The sequence below is a fragment of the Bipolaris victoriae genome (assembly GCF_000527765.1).
Source record: "Bipolaris victoriae FI3 unplaced genomic scaffold scaffold_173, whole genome shotgun sequence".
Classification (NCBI taxonomy): domain Eukaryota; kingdom Fungi; phylum Ascomycota; class Dothideomycetes; order Pleosporales; family Pleosporaceae; genus Bipolaris; species Bipolaris victoriae.
Window position 1 is genome coordinate 23,759 of NW_014575219.1, and position 19,375 is coordinate 43,133.

Sequence of the window (19,375 nt, forward strand, 5' to 3'; positions counted from 1 at the left end):
TTTACGAAACAAACACCACGCCGATTGTTACGATTACCACACACGAATTCGAAGATGCCAGCCCTTCGGGAAGCTCTCATGGCGCGGACAGGCGTGGCCATGGGACAGCTGGGTATCGCTGTATCGCACGCCGAGAACAACATCGCAGAATCCGTCTCAACATTACTACGGCGGGTGCATGTCCCGTTCAACAGCACAAGTCCGCCCGGCTTGATAGAAGCAAACACCGTCGACCCATGGGACAAGAGTGGAAAATATGCGTTGGCATATGTCTACTTTTGTATACCTCTGCTGGTAATTGCGGCACTCATGCGATACTACCACCTATTCACGGACAAGATCCGGACAGCACTACATCAAGAAGAGGTATTACAGTCCTCGAAGACATCATCTCCCGCCACAGACTACGAGCTATCAGTACTTGATACTGACAAGTCCACCATGAAGTTCTTTCCTCGCGAAGGCCCGCTACCAAGTGTGCCAAAACAGCAATCTAGTGTATCCTCAGTGGGCCCAATTAACAACCTGGTGGCCTTTTTCCGATTCATCTTCTATCGACCGACTCCACAGATTCAGATCAAGAAAGGATGGAGGCCTATTGTGTTTCCATCTTTGTCGACAATTGTGATCGTGTCACTTGCTTTGATCCTAGGAGTACTCTACTGCACCCTCCCTCAACCACTGTTCTGGGAAAGCATTGCTTATGGCTCGCCTCCACTGGCAGTTCGCTCTGGCATGATGGCGGTTGCTCTCATGCCTTGGATCGTCGCGCTTGCAATGAAGGCGAACCTCATCTCCATGGTGACTGGCATCAGTCACGAACGATTGAATGTGCTGCACAGATGGGCAGCGTACATTTGTCTGGGTCTCAGCATCATGCACACCGTTCCTTTTTACGTTACCCCGGTGTGGGAAAAGGGTGCGAGAGAAACTTTCAAACAGTTGTTCCAACAGAACGAAGGAATGTACATTTACGGCACAGGTATGTTTGCTATTCTCAGCCATCATGTGTTAGGGACTGACAGGTCATAGGTATCGCGGCGCTTGTTCCCCTGTGTTTCCTTTGTATGCACTCGATCGCCCCTCTCCGTCACCGAATGTACGAGCTCTTTGTAGCGCTCCATGTGCCAGTCTCCATTGTCTTCGTCGGCATGATGTTCTGGCATTGCAACAACTACCTAACATCTTGGGACTATCTGCTCTCGACCGTTGCCGTATGGTTATTCTCCTACATCATGCGGCTCTTCTACCTCAACTGGACTCGTCCAGGACGTATGTCATGGCTCATAGGCGACGAGTGTGCCGTGACCCTCATGCCAGAGAACGCCATCAAGATCACCATTCCAACTCAGATGAAATGGAGACCTGGACAATACGTCTATCTCCGCATGCCTGGCATCTCTGTATTCGAGAACCACCCTTTTACCATCGCCTCGCTCTGCAGCGAAGATTTTCCTTCAGAATACGGTGAGGGCTACCGTGACATGGTCTTGGTCTTCCGACCATTTGGTGGCTTCACCAGGAAGGTCCGTGAGAAAGCCCTCCAACATGGTCCATGGCATACCTACCGGGCCTTTGTCGATGGTCCCTATGGAGGCATGCAACGACGCATTGAAGCCTTTGATGACGTTGTACTTATTGCTGGCGGTAGCGGCATCACCGCCATCGTCTCACAACTCCTGTCTTTGATCAAGAAGATGCGCGACGGCAAGGCAGTCACACGCAAGATCCACGTCATCTGGGCCCTTAAGCGTCCTGAGACGATGGAGTGGTTCAAGGAAGAACTTCGCATCTGTCGAGAGTATGCACCACCCGAGACAGTAGAGTGCCAGTTCTACATTACCGCAGCAAAGCGCAACCTTGCTGGTGGATTGGTTAGTGCAAAGACACCGACACGTCCAGTGTCGCTTTACTTCCACGACAAGGTCAACGACGCTTTCCAAAATATCGCTGAACATCGCTTGTCCGGCATCTCGTCCAAACGACACTCAGCGCTTATCCGCGACGAAGCGCAAGGCGACCCAGAGAAGGAGTCTGAACTTCGACGCGAGAACGAAGACAGCATTACCGCTCTCCCACAGGCGCACTTGCTGCCTATCAACAGGGGCCATCTGGCCCCACCACGCCCCAGCCACAACAACGGCAGTATCTCCGCAGAGTCAGCGGATAGCTCGAACCCCGACCTCATTGCCCCAGCGCCCCGCGGATTGGCTGCCCGCCGTCAGGAGCGTAATCTTTCTCTTGATATTTCACAGGCTGTCGCGGCCGGCTCTGGGGCAATGGCCCCCAGCATCGTCCACAACCCTACTGAGACTACACAAGGGTTCGACTTTGGTTTCCCCTCGACGCCCACCGAGTTCCAGAAGAACCTGATGCGCTTTGCTTTTCTGCCCGCCGCCGTCAAGAAGAAGGACGGATGGAGCACAGAATACGGACGCCCAGATATACCGTATCTACTCAGGGGGCTGAGTAAAAACTTTGGCAGACGCACTTGTGTCTTCGTGTGCGGACCACCGGCAATGCGCATCAGTGTCAGCGAGACTGTTGCGCAGTTGCAACGAAGTGTGTGGAATGACAGTGGGCGCGACGAAATCTTCCTTCACGCCGAGAACTACGCTCTGTAAAGCATTCATGGTCACACGACCTTCCCCCGTTTCCTTTATCTGTTCCCTTGTGCATAGCGTTGGCAGGCTTGGTGTATATACCCCTTTCTTTTTCCTTTTTGTATTCCACTATACCTGTATATGTATGACGACTTGAACGAATATGAGCAAGTCAGCTCTCCTTTTTTCTATAAGCAGGATACCCCAGGCTAGGAGCTAATATGGGTAATCTAAACCTTGTTGTCTTATGAAACAAACTTTGACTATTGTCACCAAGTATTCAAGGATACGCGTTAGATGTGCCAGAGTCTTGACAGGCACGAGGGCTTTGTCACAGAAATGGTGGTGTGTCTTGCTTGTCCAGGCCTTTTTCGTGGTGAAGGGCTGCTGTGCGCGGGGGGCGTGCTGCCTCGGTAAGTCTTGTGCTCTTTTGTGAAAGCCACATAACAGAGGGTTGATTGAGGCGTGGTTGTCGGTGTATGTGCGCAGCGGCAAGGGCTCATCACGCTGCTCATGGCATTGTCACCTTCTGCATCTGGTTCGTCCATGGCCGGACGGGAGTTGTGTTCAGCACCCCCTCCTCGCTCCAAGGGAGCTGGTGGGGTCAACATTCACCCATGGACGTAACGGCACAATCAGAACATCCTTGTCGCGTCGAGGCAAGAGGGTGTGCATGCGGAGTTGGTGTCCCGCGCTTCGGTGGCTCTGTATGGCACAGCACTGGGGTGGTAAATAAGCGCACAAAAAAGCACAACGGTCATGGTGGTTCAGCGTCGTGTGGCGGCTTCTGGTGGACGAGTGGAAAGGGACGAGAGAGGAGGGGCTCGCAGACGGCCGACTGCCGTACTGTATGCTCGCTTGATTGCGATACGTGCAGCGTCGCGAACAACCGCACAACTGCAAGCATCATTGCACAACCGCCAGACAGCTGCACACCCAGCGGGATTCGGACGGCAGAGCGTAGGGCTGCAGCCGGGGCTAGGAGGAGATGAGGGTGTGGGATAGTTGGGCGTTCGCAGGTCTTTGCTTTTCTGGGGTGTGACATAGGCTGGTAGGTTTGTCTGGCACTTCCTCCCCTCCCTCCCCCATACCTAGCCGGCCACTTGGCGGGCCTCAGCCGCCCCGTCCCCCATAGTTCTAAACAACATCAGCTTGCATATCCCCACCCCCCCTCGTCTCCCATTTCCTTCTCGACGCATGTATGTCGTAACGTTCCCCAGCAGCTCCATAGCCCATTAGCAACAATTGCTACAGCTAAAATTAAGCACGAAGCGTCACACCGCACATACACACACGCACGCCTGCACACCGTACACCTGCACGTTCACACACACACACGCATACGCACCAGAGGGAAAGCAGACATACAGAGAGAGACCAAGCAGGTTCCACTCGACCGACCATGTTCTTAAGATAATTATGTGCACATGTCTGCCATCCCAGTGTCTGAACTGGGCCTCAACTCGAGCGAGAGCAGATATCTCCAGCAGCAAATTGCCGCCTCGCAGCAAGGCTCCAATTCGTCGCGCGCTGCTTCTCACGCCTCTAGCCAGGGCCGTCTCCTCCTGGATCCTTCTAGTTTGCAGGCGCTCAGCGCCCATTTTGATCGTCTGATGTATTCGATTCAGCAGCGCTGGCAATACGTGAGTTTCTTTCTTTCTCTTTTCCGCCTTCCTCCGTCTGCGTTTGTAGTAGGATAGATAGCAAAACCCAGCAGCATTTATAGATGTTCCAAAGCTAACAATCACACTTTCAGCTCACCCAACAGACCCAAACAGCAACCCAAGTGCAGTACGACCGCGCGGGTAACGCAATGGCAATGGCCGACGCGGAAATCGCCCGCTTCCGCGCCATCCTCCGCGAAATCGATGAGCTCGAGGTCGAATTTGACAAAGTCCGGCGCATTGGCGAAATCGTAAAAGGCTTCAAGGCCCGCATGGATCGCCTCGATCGCCGCATATAAATCTGGGGGGCCCGCCCCTCCCCCCAAACATCGAAACATTGTCTCGGCGATCCCCACACCCCACATCTTTCTCTTTTGCCCTTTGGCCTTCAATTCAAGTCTCGCATAATCATGCCGAGATTATAAAACAGACTACCCAATGTCCTCGCGGACGCAACCGGATATTTCCTATCCCATATTCCTCTTTTGTTTAAACTGGAATTGCCTCGCGGCTACTAGGCGTTTATTTATTTTTTCTGGCTTCTGCTTCCGCCTCCACTTCCAATTCTAATTCCATTTGTAACTTGCTACTTCATTTTTTTTTGCTGCAGGAAAATACCACCGTCTTCTTCCTTTACCCTTTCTCCGGATCATATATTGATTGTTCACGTCCTTTATCGTACAAACTCGCAATTCTTCCTTCTTCGTCCTCTGATTACCAGCATCCCAAGGGCTGTTAGATCAGGTGCAAGACGCCACCCAGGATCGACACTGCAGGAACCACCACCACCACCCTCCTCTTCCATGGCCTCGGTTTCCTTATTTCCGTGAAAAGAAGTCTTTTGCTTGCTAGCTTATTTAGCTTCTTTTGTCTATATTTTATGTACATCGCGATTCCCCTTGTCGAGTGCCTTTTTGCTTATTCTCCCGCTTTAGTTATATGTACGTAGTTTGTAGTTGACATGTCTGAGGCACCAATGCGAATAGATCGCCTTTATCTTTAGCCTACATCACTCGATCGATGACTTGTTGTGTTCTGCTTGAAGTTATATCTTCGTTTTCACGGCCACTGCCTGACTTCCGCGCGATCCCGAAGATATTTTGCCCAAAGAAAAATATACACGCACAAACACCTCATATTCCTTGCCAACCACCTACCACTGCACATCATTCTAGCACTACTAATCCAAGCCATCAACTAAAAGAAAACAATGATTGCACAGAAATACAAAAAAAGAAGCGATTAACGAAGCGATAGTGTATGTATCTGGATCTGGTATAGCGTATCCCCGCCCCACTCGTCAAGATTAGGTGGTGGGGACTAGGCCACTTTTATCTTCTAAGAGGAGACAGGACAGGGTGTAAATGTTCAACGGATTGCAGAACGCAGATGCCCCCAGGGTCATTGTGAGATGGAATAGTTATATAACAAGGATTGTTATATAGACATTTTACGGAAAGATGGGGGGGGGGGATAATGCTACATCCTAGTTGCTTTTTTTGTTTTTGTTTTTTGGCACGTGGCAGAAACGCAAATCTTGCCCCTGCTCTCTCTCTCTTTCTTTCTCCAAATTGCTGGATGCAGATGGAAGGATTTTCGAAGCAGGAGTGCACGTGCGGGGATTTTTTTTTAAAATGCATATGGACGCGTGTGGGTGACCGATCAGGAGATGTAATATGGTAGATGGGGGAGGAGTGCATTGTATTCACGTTTTGTTTGCGCGAGGTAGATGAGGGATGGAGGAGAGTTCGTGTATGCGTGTTTTACATGTGAATGTGTGGGATGGGGGGGGGTTTACTACGCAAAGTTTCTTTTCTCTCTCTTAAGAGAGGGTGAAATGTGATATTTTATTGGTATGAGAAGACGGCAAGGTGGTGCGTCGATATGATTTCCGTCTCTATCAAGATGGAGATCGTGACGACGTTGGGGTTGTCGCGGGTCAAGTGGTATGGGAGATAGGGTAGGGTATATATCCGCTTCCCCCCCCCTTTTCTACATTGAATATAGGCGGTAAGATTGGTGTTATGTACCCCCGCTTGTTATAGGCGTGTAAGAGAAGAATGTAACAAGGGTTTCTCACATCCGGTGAGAGCTTTTTATCTAGAAAGTTTGTTTGTCACTCTCTCTCCCCCTCTTTATACTGGCGATAAGGGGGGGTAGGGGTCCTTTGCGACGATATCTTGTTCGTCGTTTACAAGAAACAAAGGTGTAGGTTCCAAACGCAAAGGAAGAAAAAATCGGAGGTCATGTGCGTGCTTCCCTTTTTCCCACTCATGCCGCGGGGAGCGCGATAGCAGAGTGTGTGAGTGGATACTTTGCCTTGCGCATATACAGTATGTAATTGAGGCTGGCCACGAGAAAAAACGGGAAAAACCCACACCGGAAATGTAGCACGTAAATCATTTACTTCCCGGATCTACGCTCCCGACTTGCCGTGAGGACAAACAAACAGTCTTGCTTTGGCAAAACCTCCCACCATCACGCCCAATATTTGCTTTGATCTTGTTTTTTTCTTTCTTTTCTCTTGGATGGCTAAGTAGGGCAAAATGCTCATACTACCCAACTAACCCTTGCTACCTTTAACCCCCCCCCCCCCCCTTTCAACCCCCGTCCACACACACCATGACGTCGTCAGCGATGCGCGCGCGCACCGAACCTACCTTCTTCTTTCCCTTCCCGCGTACCGAATACCCGGTTTCAGACAAAATGGCGAAACAACCTGGAGAAAAGTGCGAGCGCACCTTGCCCAGCAAGCCCCCCACGCACGCCGCCACCGGTTAATGCCAAGGGGGGGGGGGTGTATCATACGTACGTATCTCGCTTTTTCTCGAATAGTATAATCCCCACGCTTGATCATCCCTCCACCCCTTCCCTTTCCCCCCATGTCCAACTACCCGGCCCACCGTTCCCCGGTTCCGAACGACGCCCATCGCGCAACGACAACGTGCGGGCGATACGCCAAGGAGGAAAACCTGAGTATGATATGTTGGGGGGGGGGGGGTGTGGAGAATTGTGAAGAGTCCAATCTTATAACCCCGCTAATTACCTCACTTCAACCTTGCGACGGTGGGTTTTGGCCAAGTTGCCTCGCGGTGCGCCATGAGAAAAGGCGTCGTCGGGTTGCCTTGCATGTTCCCAGTTTGCGTGCCCCCCTTCCCCCTCCGCCTCCGGGGGCCTGGCCGCTCTGCGAGGGGGGGCTGGGGGGTTGGGCTTAATCTATCCGCGGACGGGAGCTTCCCGATGGCGAGTCTATCGTTTGCTGTCGATAGATTGGTGTGGGACGGGAAGGGGTGTGCAATCCAAGGGATGCAAACAACCTGTTGTGGCACGGAAGGGAAAAAAGAAGGACGATGGAAGGAAAAAGTGAAAAAGTTGGGGGCAGGCGGAAAGACGGGTAGAGATGGGAGTGGAGCTCGTCTTTATTGGAAACTAGTATACACTCTCTTTTTTCCTTCTGTGAAAGCGTGAGTGTGTCGGTGAAGATAACGTGATGGTGCGCTTGCCAGACTGATCCCCGAGGTTGCGTGATGGCGAAGTCACGCGATGATCGGTACATACCTGTGTAGTGTACATCAGACTTTGTGTGCGATCTAGGTCTTTTTTTTGTGAGATACAGAGAGACAGAAAGTGAGGCAGATGACCGGAGATATCCAAGCGATCAATAACATTCAGTCTCCCCCCAGCACGTCCCTCGCAGCTTTCGACAAAGGGAGAGACAGAAAAAGGGATACGAGAATAGAATCTGACGTGTAACGACACTAGTGTTGCTGTGGCGTTATCGCATATCATTACGGTTTTTTGTTGAATGGGATGAGTAGTTGATGATGTATTCTTATGTTTAAACTTCGAGTGGCAGTCTGTGTGTGCGATAGAGTTTTGGTGGTAATAACGTGGCGATATTATTGATGAGGTAAGATTCCCGTCTCTGCTGTCCGTATAAACAAGGGTTTGTATGTGCCGAGGGCCCAGGGAACTTCATGTTACTAAACGTGGAAAACCATTGTGGATTTCTAATAGAAGGCAAGTTTGCGAAAGTTGTGTTTGTGAATTTGTTGTGATTATTGACAGTGGTGGCGAATGAAATAAAAAATATCTACATAGTAGTAAAAACTTTGAAAAGAGAGAGAGAGAGAGAGAGAGAGAGAGAGAACGATGCCGCTTCCGAATTCCCCATCTACGCAAGACCCCATATTCAAGGCCCCTTTCTAAAAATAAAAAGTATACGAGGAGAGAGAATGTGAAAAAGATGATGTAGTAATGCAGAAAAGACACACACGCACGCCCCTCGTCCTCCATCTAACCCGCGCTAAAACCGAAATGAGCAATCATTAAAAGGAGATGCTTACAAGGGCTCCCTCTCATAAGGAAAAAATCCCACCATAATGGTTTCCGGATACTCAGCTCACCACCACCCCGGCCGATCATTTCAGCCCTTTCCCTTCACCACGTCTTCCCCCCTTGTTCCGGCACAAACCGTGGGCACTCCGTTAATATGTTTGACTTTCAACTTCTTTCCCCCGGGCGTTTTCGCAAACCTCACCTCAGCACTTGAAGGAGTTCACACTTTGGAAAAACAAAAAAAAACAAGGAAAATGGGCAAGATGTTGTGGAAATCTTAAAAGTCCCACAGGGTCCCAAAAGCATGCATACCTTCCTGTGCACAACCCTGCATCATCTCATCGTTGCCTTGCATGTTACTTGTGATGAAGATGACTTCGGCGCCGAAGCTCTTCCATGTATCGCGCAGTAGAGCCATCGTATCCGGGCGGCCGCCTCGCTTCTTGCTGTCCCACAGAATCATGCGCTCGGGCTCGATGTGCTTGTGGATCAGGCCCGTGACGGTGGGTCCAAATGTGCGCTCTTGGTCTGAGCCGATCCAGATCAAGAACCAGTTTGGCGATTGGATGCAGGTTGAGAGTGCAGCGCCGATGCCTGTGCCGGTGCAGATGCGAATGCCTCGTTTAAACATGGCAGAGGCGTGTCCGGGTCCCGCTGTCAATCAGAAGTATCGTCGTTAGCTTCTAGTTCATGTGTATGTGGGGCTTTTTTAATAAGGTTTTTGGGTGGGCAAAAAATAGTAGCACATACCGAATTTCAATTGCCGTGTCCACACGGTTTTGGGCGGGTTGGCAACGAGGCCTCTAGTGAAGTCACCTTGCACACCGCAAATCATGTAGTGGCAGCCGGACTTGCGGCCTTCGCTGATGATGCCAAAAGCATGGTATTCCATGATGGATGTGCGGCTGATGCGGCCGAGAAGACCTTGCTGCATGCCGCGCTCGAACTTGAGGACTGCAACCTTGGGTGAGGGAATCTCAACTTCGACGGGTACTTCGCGAAGTGTGAGCCAGGGAATGAGGATACTGACAAGTGTTAGTCATGGGAGGGGTTTCCGGCTGAAGGTAGACCTACAAGACTGTCATGAAGACAGCAAACCAAAGTTCTTGTGAACTGAGAAGACTGTGAGCATCGCTTCTCCACTCTCCACGCTTGATGTCGTAGGTGTTTCCCATGATCACGAAAACCCATGTCATCTAGATCATGTTAGTGCCCATCTTGTTGAAAATACATTTCCAATCACATACTGCAAGACCTAGCCATCCAACAAAGCGGTGGTGTCTCTCGAAAACGTTGTGATAGGTGCTGCACAAGGTGTTAGCATGGTGGTACAAAAGCAGTCTGGGCTCCATCAGCTTACTTTCGTACCCAGGGGAAAGCGCTCAAGATGGAAATTACAATGAGCACGTTCGTAATGATGCCGCTGACAATGACTGCAGGGTGCTGTATGGCACGGTACTTGATGATGTCGACAATCTTATAGACGAGCCAACTGTGTTGACCATTAGCCATACCCCTTATTCGAAGATACAGTATGAACCTACGCAGCACCAGATAGAGCGCATCCAGAGTGAATGCCTCCGACATGCTGGAGTATAGAGACTATTGCCAACTTCACGGGAATCGGTGTCCACTGTTCAGACGGGTCAGTGATGGGTGTTTGAGACGGGAGGCACGGACGGATACATACGCTCAAACCATATATGGCAACCATGTATAGGAAGCGCAACCAAAGCTCATTTCGCATTAAGACTGCACAGAGCAAATTGCCCAATACCAAAGCGCCGAGATGGTTTTCGGCATAAGTGAAGTGGTTGGTTGCTGCGCAAACAATGCCCACGAAGTTCAGCACGACAACGAGTGTGAAGAACTTTCGGTACGTGTTGAACCAGAGCTTGAACATAATCCATCGACTGACTTTGGGCTTTTTTGGCTTTTCCGTAATCGTCTCCTTGACAGTAGTCTTGGGCTTGTCACCAGTAGGCTTTTGTCCGCCTGCTCCCAGATTCAGATCGGGCACACTTGTGCATGGTGTTATACCCTGGTGTACAGGAGAGACTGGACATGACGATAGGCCGGCGAGTGAGAAATCGGGTACGCTTGCACGGGGCGTTATGCCGTGGTGTACAGGAGAGACTGGGAATGATGGGGGAGCCAGTAAGGACCTTCTCGGTTCTATGTACACAAACCCAGGTGCTGTCGACTTGAGTGCACTACCACACAGGCCCTTTTCCGCACTGTCGAGCGAATTTAGGCTGTTCCTATCGGTAACCGTACTGGTTGGTGTGAAGGACATTGTGCAAGCACACGACTAAGATAGCAAAGTCCAAAAAAGGGGGAGAAGAGGTTATAGAGGCGAATGACAATGAGACAGGGATGGCTTCTGCCAAATGTTGAAAGAGAAGATGATGTCCAGTGAGAAGAGCTTGATAATGGTACTTTAAACGACAAGGTGTTCTTTGAAAGGGTACTTATGATGAGCCAGCCGCCAGTGGTACCCGCTCTATCGGGCTCCTGGATAGGCGCAACGCTACTCATCCACAATTGAGATATGGAGTATACGGTGCCAATTTCCGCAACCATGACCGCCACCTCTGCCGATGTGTGGAGCCCTGTCTTACTCGACCTTCCGCTGGCCCCGACATAGCATATTCTTAGCTGGACAGGCTGGCGGACGGCGAAGCCACTTCCGGGCTCACCTCGTAAATCATGTTTAGTGGGGAGGAACGAACATCCCGGGAAGAGGCTAGGGCGGAACCTTCTACCCAACTATCGGTCGAGCGATATGCCCCCGCAACTCCGATATAGAGGTCGGAAGATACCCCAGTCAGAAAGAAATCGTCATGGTGCGTCTGCTACTATGGTGGTACAGATATGTCGGCAGGCTAAGATCACGCGGCGTGTATGGCATATTGCAAAACTATATGACATGGTCAATGCGGCGTTCGTGTGTGACGTTTCAACGTGACTACCAGGCGCAAGCGACAGGGACGTGCAGAGCAGAAAATATACGGAGGCGCAGAGCCTGAGGCTGCATTCGGTTGCATTGGCGACAGGGCCATATCGTCAGCTTGTGCCAAGATGCCCTACGACAAAGTCTCTTAATCTAGCTATGATTGCGGAACCGAGGCTTAATCTCTAGTTCTTCACGTACAGATCGACATACTCGTCGATGTCCATGTTGTCAAGTGTCTTACTGTCTTGGGCCAAAGTGACGAGTTTGTCGACGTGGTCCGCCGGGTAATGCGGACCGAGGTGCCTCTTGTATTTGGCGAGGATCTCAGGCTTGGCCTCTTCTCGTCGCAGACGGTGGCCAAGAGGAGCCTCAACTACTTCCTCATCCAGCACTGTGCCATCCTTGAGCGTGACAGTGAGCGCATTAGAGATGGTGCGCTTTTCTGGGTCGTGGTAGTCCTTTGTGAATTGGGGGTCCTCGACACAGCTGATTCGCTGTCGCAGCGACTCAACTAGCGCTGAAGTCGCAGCCTCGCTATCATCTGGATAGTCGGTGGCTTCGAGGCGGTTGAAGACGAACATGGTGGCTACCATGTACTGCCACATGGTCAGCGTCAGACCTGAGTCATCGAGTGTAAGCTTACCTGAACGCAGTGATCACGATCTGCGAAATTCTCCATGGGCTTGAACTGCTTATCGATGATCCGCACGCATGCTTCGTGTGTCCGGTTTACCACGCGTTCAATGTCTTCGGCGGTCTTACCCATGGCCTTTAGCTTCTTGTTGAGGCGCTGGGCGGCTTCGACGGCGGTTTGGGAGTGGAACTCAGCTGTCACCAGGATCAATTTGTGCCACGAAAATGGAAAAGGATCCAATTGTAAACTCACCGGGATACGAGACCTTGAAGAGTACGTTCTCCATGACGTAACTGCCGTAGCCCCTTTGGAAGGTGAATGGCTTTCCGCCAAAGTTGACATCGTAGAATCCCCAGGTAGGAGCTGAGAGCACAGTGGGGAGACCTGGCTCCCCCTTCATGACCTTGAGCACGAGATTGACGGCCGTCTGGCAAGCGTCACCAGCAGCCCACGACTTGCGAGACATGGTATTCGGCGAGTGCCTGTATGTGCGCATCGACTGGCCATCGACAAAGGCCTGCGAGATGGCGTCACGCGTCTGAGCCTCGCTGAGGCCCATCATCTTGGATACGACAGCAGTCGACGCAAGCTTGACAAGAATGACGTGGTCCAGTCCGACCTTGTTGAAGGAGTTCTCTAGGGCCATGCAACCCTGAATCTCGTGCGCCCTGATCATGGCTTCGAGCACATCTCTGACCTTGAAGATCTTGCCATTGCCGAGATTACCTCCAGCCTTGTTCGTACGAGTGATCCAGTCGGCAGTTGCAAGAATAGCTCCCAGATTGTCAGAGGGGTGGCCCCACTCGGCAGCTAGCCAGCAGTCGTTGAAGTCGAGCCAGCGGATCATGGCGCCAATGTTGAAGGCTCCATTGATAGGATCAAGCTGGTAGTTGGTACCGGGCACCTTTGTGCCATTGGGAACAACGGTTCCTTCGACGACAGGACCCAGAATGTTCCTGCATTGCTCGAAACGCAGACCCTCGAGACCACAACCCAGCGTGTCGATAAACACCCAGCGAGCCGTGTCATACTTTTCGACAATCAACGTTAGCCTTTATCCTCGACAGCGACATTCACAGTAGCTTACCGCGAGCTCCGAATCGATGGGAGTGTTGTGGATGTAGCTGGCCATGTCCTTGATTTCAGGATCATACTCGCGCTTGGCGAGCGCCTGCTTCACTTCGCTCTTGAGGGTTGTCATGGTGGAGAAGGACGATGCAGCTACGGCTCTGGAGGTTATTGGCAGTGAGGGAAGAGCACGGAGAGCAATTGGCCTGGTGGCTCTGGTGACAACGCTGGCTCGCGATCGAAGGCTTCGTGAAGCGGTACTGCACAGGTTGCGACTGAAGGCCGACATGTCTGATTAGCTTCTGTCGTGCCGGACGACGTCAATGCAGCTCTGGAGAAGAGGGACAGTCGTACTAGACGCTTTTGAGGGAACTGACTGGCTTTTGAACAGGTTCAGTGCACAGGTTGAGAACGCTCGGCTTGCAGAATTCGGGAGGATGGATACGCCGTCGTCAACCGAGGCTGAGCATATCCGTATGCCGCGCACGACTCGTGTTTCACGACGCCAGCACAGCAGTAGATTTGACGGATATCCTGCAATTGATGCCTCTTCTTCCTTGCCATTGCCATTGCGCTACTAGAGCTTCCCTACATACAAATTCATACTCGGATCGCAGCCACTTTACCGCACTGCACACCAGCGTGTTACCCCGCATCATCCCGCGGCCGCCTCAGCTCGGCTACGCTACCCACGCCCGCAAATCTAGGCCCCCCACACGAACACAACCATCCGTCCAGACTCAAGAGCCGAGCACTGAAGAATATACATGCATTGAACATTCTTGGTATCAACTATCCTTCCACTACTACTTCCACTACTACCACCATTTCCTCAACTAACTAACTACGGCTTTGCTCCTCCCCATCCTCTTCGTCTGTCATCCCCATCGCTATCACTATTACAATCCCCTTCTCTTTTCATGCTGCCCGTTTTGGCTTATCTTGCACTCTCCCCACCAAATTATAACTATATACAGCCAATGGGCCAGCAATGCAACAGCCTCTCAATGACTCGGCGCTTTGCGTAGGGATTGGATTTGGATATGAATGAGCTGCTGAATGGCTTTATTTACCAGTCATCCTTGTCCGACTCGTCGTCTGTAGAAACATTAGCACATCATCATTATGCTACCCAAGAATATAATCAACTTACCACTGTGACTAACTTTCGACTTCCGTGCCGCAAGTGCACTAGCCAATGCATTGGCTAGGCCAGCCTCTCCACCACCCGAGCCAGAGCCGCCCCCTGAACCACTTGGAGGTTCTTTTCCAGGGACTGCTGCCGCACTGCGATCCTTCTTCTCTGAATCCGAAACCTTCTTCAATCTTGCTCCTCCACGAATATCGGCTAACAAGCCATCCCTGCCAGCTGGGGCCTTGGGTAAAGACGCACCGCCTGGTGGTGCAGGGCCTGGTGGTGGAGGAGGCGGTGGTGCTGGGGGACCGCCCATTGGAGGCAATGGAGGTGGGGGTGGTGCGCCGCTGCTGGGCATAGGGGGAGGTGGTGGTGCACCACCGCTGGGCATTGGTGGAGGGGGTGGAATCGATCGTCCTGGCATGGGCGGCGGCGGAGGCGGAGGCGGTGGCGCAACATTGGACGTTGGTGGTAGCGGAGGTGGAACTGGTGCTGCTCCTGACGGCGGAGGAGGCGCAGGACGCGAAGCGGACGGTGGTAGCGGCGGAGGAGGCGGTATGTTGTGAATCGGCGATGGAGTCGGTGCAGCTGAGGTCTTTGGAGGGAGCGGTGGAGGGGGTGCTGACGGAATGTCTCTCGCTGGGGGGGGTGGTGGTACTGGTCCTCGGCTTGGAGGAGGGGGTGGTGGTGCTGAAGGTACGCGATTGCCTGTGAAAGGCGGAGGCACACCGAACTTGGCTCCACCCGATCTCTCCTCGTCGGGCACGGGCGTCTTTGGCGGTCGAGGCGGTGGAGGAGGACCCGGGTTCGCTGCATTGGATGAGGCTCGCGCTCGGTTTGGCGGTGCAGGAGCCTGGTTTGCAAACTTGCCTGCTTCTGCAATTGGCGGAGGCGCTCTGAAGACTGGCTTGGGCGGCCCTGGGGGAGGTGTAGCTTCTCGAGTTGGCGAGTGTGGCGCTGGACTTTGTGACGAGGTTCGGTTGGCAGATGCATCGTGTCGCGTGCGCCGGGCTGGCGGGGGCTGTGGCGGAGGTCCGCGTTTCGATGCAGTTGTGCTGCCCGTGTGCTGGGGGCTGAGGGGCGCACCCGGCGGAGGTGGCGGAGGAGGAGCCCTGGATCGGCGCTGGTTTTCGTCTTTGAGCTTTTCTTCCGACTTCCTCTGCTCAATGTACAGTTTGATGAAGTCGGCATTCTCTTCAATCTGGTCTTCTGTGATGCCCATGGCCAACAGTTCCTTGAGCAAGGGCTGCCATGAGGGGTCTGTGGTATCGATCGCGGAGCTTCGTGCGCTGGTTGCGTTGGAATGGCTGCTTTGCACGGGCGAGGTGACAGAGGGCGGAATGATGGAATGCGCGGGCGGAGCTGCGTGGGAAGAACTTCGGTGTCCAAATATGCCGCCCAAAAGGCCATGGCCATGGCCGCCGCTCTTTCCGTTTGTCGAAGCTATACTACTGCCCACGGTCGCGCTAAAGGGCTTGCTCTTTGTGTTCTTGTGGGCGTTCTTCTCGCGGTCGTCGAGCTTCTTCTTGAAAGTCCGGGCCTCCTTCTCGTCGGCAAAGGACAGGCCGGCCAGACAGTCCTCGAGCTCAAAGGTGTGGAAGAAAACGCGGTCCTGGTTGTAGGAGAAGGGGTCATAGATCTCCTGGTCCCAAATGACGCCTCTGGTTTGGGGCTGCCTGTGTCAGTCTGAGGCATTTAGGTGGAGTTGGCGGAGCGTACCGAAATGTCGACCATCTTGAGCCAGAAGGTATTTCCGACCAGGTCGTTGGCCAGCACGACGGCGCCCTGTAGGCCTGTGTAGGTCCATCGGTGCCGGTCGGGGTAGGCGATATACAGCTTGGCGACGGCGACGGCGTGGATCTTGTTGCCAGACTTGGGGACGGTACGCTTGACCATTTGCTTGTCCTCGTCGGACAGAATGGACGGCATTGTGGCGGGGGGTTACAGGTGGTGTATGTTGGCGGTGCAGAGGGAGTAGACGGTGTAGAGTCGTCCTACAAGCTTGGCTGGTCGAGGGCAGCCGTCGGGCGCTGCTGTGGTCCCTTCAGTGGGGGGCGTGGTCCTCGCGCAAGAATACTCAGGGGGCACATGTAGCAGCCAGCAGTCGCTGTATGTGTTGCCCGACAGTGCAGTGCTTTGTGGGCAAAGAATATGGCGGCAATGTCGAGACTGCCACGGTGGTGTGTAGAATACGGTGGAGCCTGGCAATGGGGAGACGTCAGACTTGAGGGCGCTGATGCCGCAAGCTAGTCGCTACCATCCCGACCACGCGGGAGCCTAACCAACCACCACGAAACCCATCGAACAACCTTGTCGCTCAGCTGAAGAAACCGCTGGCGTCCATCTTGGTTCAGGAACAAGCGGCACGTCCATCAATGGGTCTGGGAAAAGGATGCAATCCCAGTATGCGCGACACATCATCTCTCCAGCCTGCGCACGCGACATCGCAGAGCCTTCTCTCCCAATGCCATCTAATTACACCCCAAGACGCAGCCCAAGATTGTCCTCGGCTTCCTTACCCTGTTACCTGCAACCCAGTATTCCAAACCAGGTCGGTTGCACTATAAATTCAATCGTCATGCAAAAAGTATCCACGCTTCCGACACGGTGACGTAGCCCTCTAGGATATACCCAGAGAAAAAGACCCGTGGGGGCCAGGCTCTTTGCCATTGAGTATACGTACTACACACCTCACTCGCTGCATTGACCCTGGCTGTGCACGTTGTAAAATAAGCTCCCGAGGGAAGAGAACACCACCTTTACACGCACACGGACCGCTCTACCTGTCTGGCCCCCATGTTGATGGTCGCTCGAGCGCCACCAACGCCGACCTGCCGACTTGGTTCAGCTGCACAAGGCCTCCACAGCTATGATAACCCGCGTGCATTCGGGGCCCACACAGGTGGTGTGAGCAGGAATGAACCTCGCAGTACCGACATGGAAACCACTCACCCAAAAACGCCACATCTTTGCCCCATATACTCGACAATCAACTGATCATGGACGACTTGTTCGAGGGCTACATGGTGCTTGACGCGATAGGCGACTTTCTTGACGACCACTCTCTGACCGATCGTACCAAACAGCCCGTAACAACACCACAGTCGCAACCTGGTGCACAAGCCTCTACCGGCTCGCTCACGCCCATATCTGGTCCAGCTCAGAATAGCCAAGGGTACTTATGCCCTCGTTGGGTTCTTGTGACCGAACTGTCTGTAGCCATGTCCTCGACCTATCTAACAGACGTAGCGAGGCTCCGAAAGGCGCACGAAAACGACGAGGGCACAACAAGAGCCGTCTAGGCTGCATCCCTTGTAAGAAAAGGAAAATAAAGGTATTCCTTCTCCACCCATGTAACCATTTGTGATCCTAAAAGTTGTTACGTAGTGCCAGGAGACATGGCCGTCCTGTGTAAATTGCGACAGGCGTGCGCGTAGGTCACCTAGCGTTTGATGTGCTGCATCATGACTGAACACCAAATAGTCGTCTGCAGATATCCAGATGCATTTAAACATGCACAGCACGAGCTCCCCAGGCCCAAGCCGCCGAGTCCACGCCAAATTGTCCAGCTATCGGATAAGCCCATCATGTATAGTCCAGACGATATGCAACTCTTTCATCACTACCTCACTGCCGCATATCCTTGCATTCCAAGCAACAACGAGCAAGTCTGGACTCGGCATATTCCTCTCAAAACTTACCAGGTAGTTACACTTTGTACCCAATGCAGACGCCAAGCATTCACAGTCGCTGATTGGCTTAGTATCCTTACCTCATGAATGCTATGCTCGCTTTAGCAGGATCCCATCTTGCCATCCAGATTGAAAATCCAAACAACCGCCTGGCACTTTGGCATAGACAGAATGCCATCATAGGGCTAGAGGAGGCCTTTGCCCGATGGCCACCGTCTCCAGATGAATCTCACGTCATGTTCGCAGCATCCTTCTTGTTATCCCTACAATGCAGTTACCTGAACGACGGCTTCTTGGAGCACTTCATCTCCTTGAGAGGGTGCTCCCTACTGTCTCAACTCATCGTTGCCGAAGGGTTCAACGGCCCTTTTGTAGAACAAAAAGGTGTAGACCTAATACCCGTCGACACAGCATCACACCAATACTTCGGGGTCGGTCAAGATATCCTTCGTGAAGCCTTGCTATCCCTCAAAGGTTTTTCAAAGTTGATGACCCCAGACGTCCACCCCATTGAGAAAGCCGTCGTCGGACAAACCGTACTAACACTTCGATATCTACTTTGTCCTAATGCCCCGCCAGAAGGCAGAGGAACGACAGTGCCAAACATCCAAGGCACCACCGATCCTTCGCAATCGACCGAGCCCCTGAAATCAGTTGCTTCCACGAACCCCTTACTCCCATCTAGCATGGCAGACGTATTCCACGAAATCGACTGGGATAACATCACCACAACGCCCGCTGGCGCCCCTTCCCCCCTTCGCTCCTTCCAAGGAATGATGGCAATCCTGACCATATTCGCTACCTGGCCCCAAGAGGCCCTCATCCACATCTTCGACTCAAATAATCGCCTCGGCAACATCATCCTTGCGCACTTTTCCGCCATCCGCTTCATCCTCGCGCCAATGACGGCACAGCAGAGTGCGTTGCGGACCCCGGCACGGGCAATTGTACAGTGGTCAGCCAAGATCATTGCCGTCATTGACGACTACGACAAAGACGGAGAGTGGTCTCATTACGTGGAGTGGCCGAGGAAAATCCTCAAGTGTGTGGAACGGGGTCTTGAGACGCATCGCGGGTTCACCATGGGCGACGTACGAGATTTGTTTTTGCGCGACCCCGGTGTGTTCAAGGAGGGACGAGCACCAAGGGGTTAAAAAAAATACCGCTTCTTCTTCTCGTAAAAAAAGCTTACACATCTCTCACCACATCGTCGTCCAAATCCTCTCTAGACAAACCGGCTCCACAACTCGAGCTTCCACATCACACTCACACTCACAACCCCCCC

The 19,375-nt window shown here is 52.6% G+C and overlaps 8 protein-coding genes across 8 annotated transcripts; 5 read left to right on the forward strand and 3 right to left on the reverse strand.

The window, feature by feature from the left end:
- Positions 1-54: 54 nt before the first annotated feature.
- Positions 55-2,624, forward strand: COCVIDRAFT_31659 (hypothetical protein; the record flags this gene model as incomplete). Its single annotated transcript, XM_014695189.1, has 2 exons — positions 55-982; positions 1,033-2,624. 2 exons carry the CDS (start codon positions 55-57, stop codon positions 2,622-2,624), a joined length of 2,520 nt encoding a protein of 839 aa, XP_014550675.1.
- Positions 2,625-3,116: 492 nt separating this feature from the next.
- Positions 3,117-3,595, forward strand: COCVIDRAFT_114875 (hypothetical protein; the record flags this gene model as incomplete). Its single annotated transcript, XM_014695190.1, has 2 exons — positions 3,117-3,168; positions 3,195-3,595. The coding sequence occupies 2 exons, from the start codon at positions 3,117-3,119 to the stop codon at positions 3,593-3,595; spliced, it is 453 nt and encodes a 150-aa protein (XP_014550676.1).
- A 435-nt stretch (positions 3,596-4,030) lies between these two features.
- On the forward strand, positions 4,031-4,566 carry COCVIDRAFT_20939 (hypothetical protein; the record flags this gene model as incomplete). The annotated part of the gene is made up of 2 exons (XM_014695177.1): positions 4,031-4,246; positions 4,360-4,566. The coding sequence occupies 2 exons, from the start codon at positions 4,031-4,033 to the stop codon at positions 4,564-4,566; spliced, it is 423 nt and encodes a 140-aa protein (XP_014550663.1).
- A 2,800-nt stretch (positions 4,567-7,366) lies between these two features.
- On the forward strand, positions 7,367-7,735 carry COCVIDRAFT_20940 (hypothetical protein; the record flags this gene model as incomplete). Its single annotated transcript, XM_014695178.1, has 1 exon — positions 7,367-7,735. The coding sequence occupies one exon, from the start codon at positions 7,367-7,369 to the stop codon at positions 7,733-7,735; it is 369 nt and encodes a 122-aa protein (XP_014550664.1).
- Positions 7,736-8,882: 1,147 nt separating this feature from the next.
- On the reverse strand, positions 8,883-10,901 carry COCVIDRAFT_114897 (hypothetical protein; the record flags this gene model as incomplete). Its single annotated transcript, XM_014695191.1, has 8 exons — positions 8,883-9,259; positions 9,356-9,630; positions 9,680-9,801; positions 9,853-9,910; positions 9,966-10,097; positions 10,150-10,238; positions 10,296-10,600; positions 10,670-10,901. 8 exons carry the CDS (start codon positions 10,899-10,901, stop codon positions 8,883-8,885), a joined length of 1,590 nt encoding a protein of 529 aa, XP_014550677.1.
- An 842-nt stretch (positions 10,902-11,743) lies between these two features.
- Positions 11,744-13,552, reverse strand: COCVIDRAFT_114880 (hypothetical protein; the record flags this gene model as incomplete). The annotated part of the gene is made up of 4 exons (XM_014695192.1): positions 11,744-12,157; positions 12,205-12,389; positions 12,448-13,225; positions 13,283-13,552. The coding sequence occupies 4 exons, from the start codon at positions 13,550-13,552 to the stop codon at positions 11,744-11,746; spliced, it is 1,647 nt and encodes a 548-aa protein (XP_014550678.1).
- Positions 13,553-14,332: 780 nt separating this feature from the next.
- COCVIDRAFT_31663 (hypothetical protein) lies at positions 14,333-16,327 on the reverse strand (the record flags this gene model as incomplete). The annotated part of the gene is made up of 3 exons (XM_014695193.1): positions 14,333-14,361; positions 14,417-16,070; positions 16,118-16,327. 3 exons carry the CDS (start codon positions 16,325-16,327, stop codon positions 14,333-14,335), a joined length of 1,893 nt encoding a protein of 630 aa, XP_014550679.1.
- A 1,070-nt stretch (positions 16,328-17,397) lies between these two features.
- COCVIDRAFT_31664 (hypothetical protein) lies at positions 17,398-19,244 on the forward strand (the record flags this gene model as incomplete). Its single annotated transcript, XM_014695194.1, has 4 exons — positions 17,398-17,573; positions 17,648-17,712; positions 17,882-18,102; positions 18,162-19,244. The coding sequence occupies 4 exons, from the start codon at positions 17,398-17,400 to the stop codon at positions 19,242-19,244; spliced, it is 1,545 nt and encodes a 514-aa protein (XP_014550680.1).
- Positions 19,245-19,375: the final 131 nt, after the last annotated feature.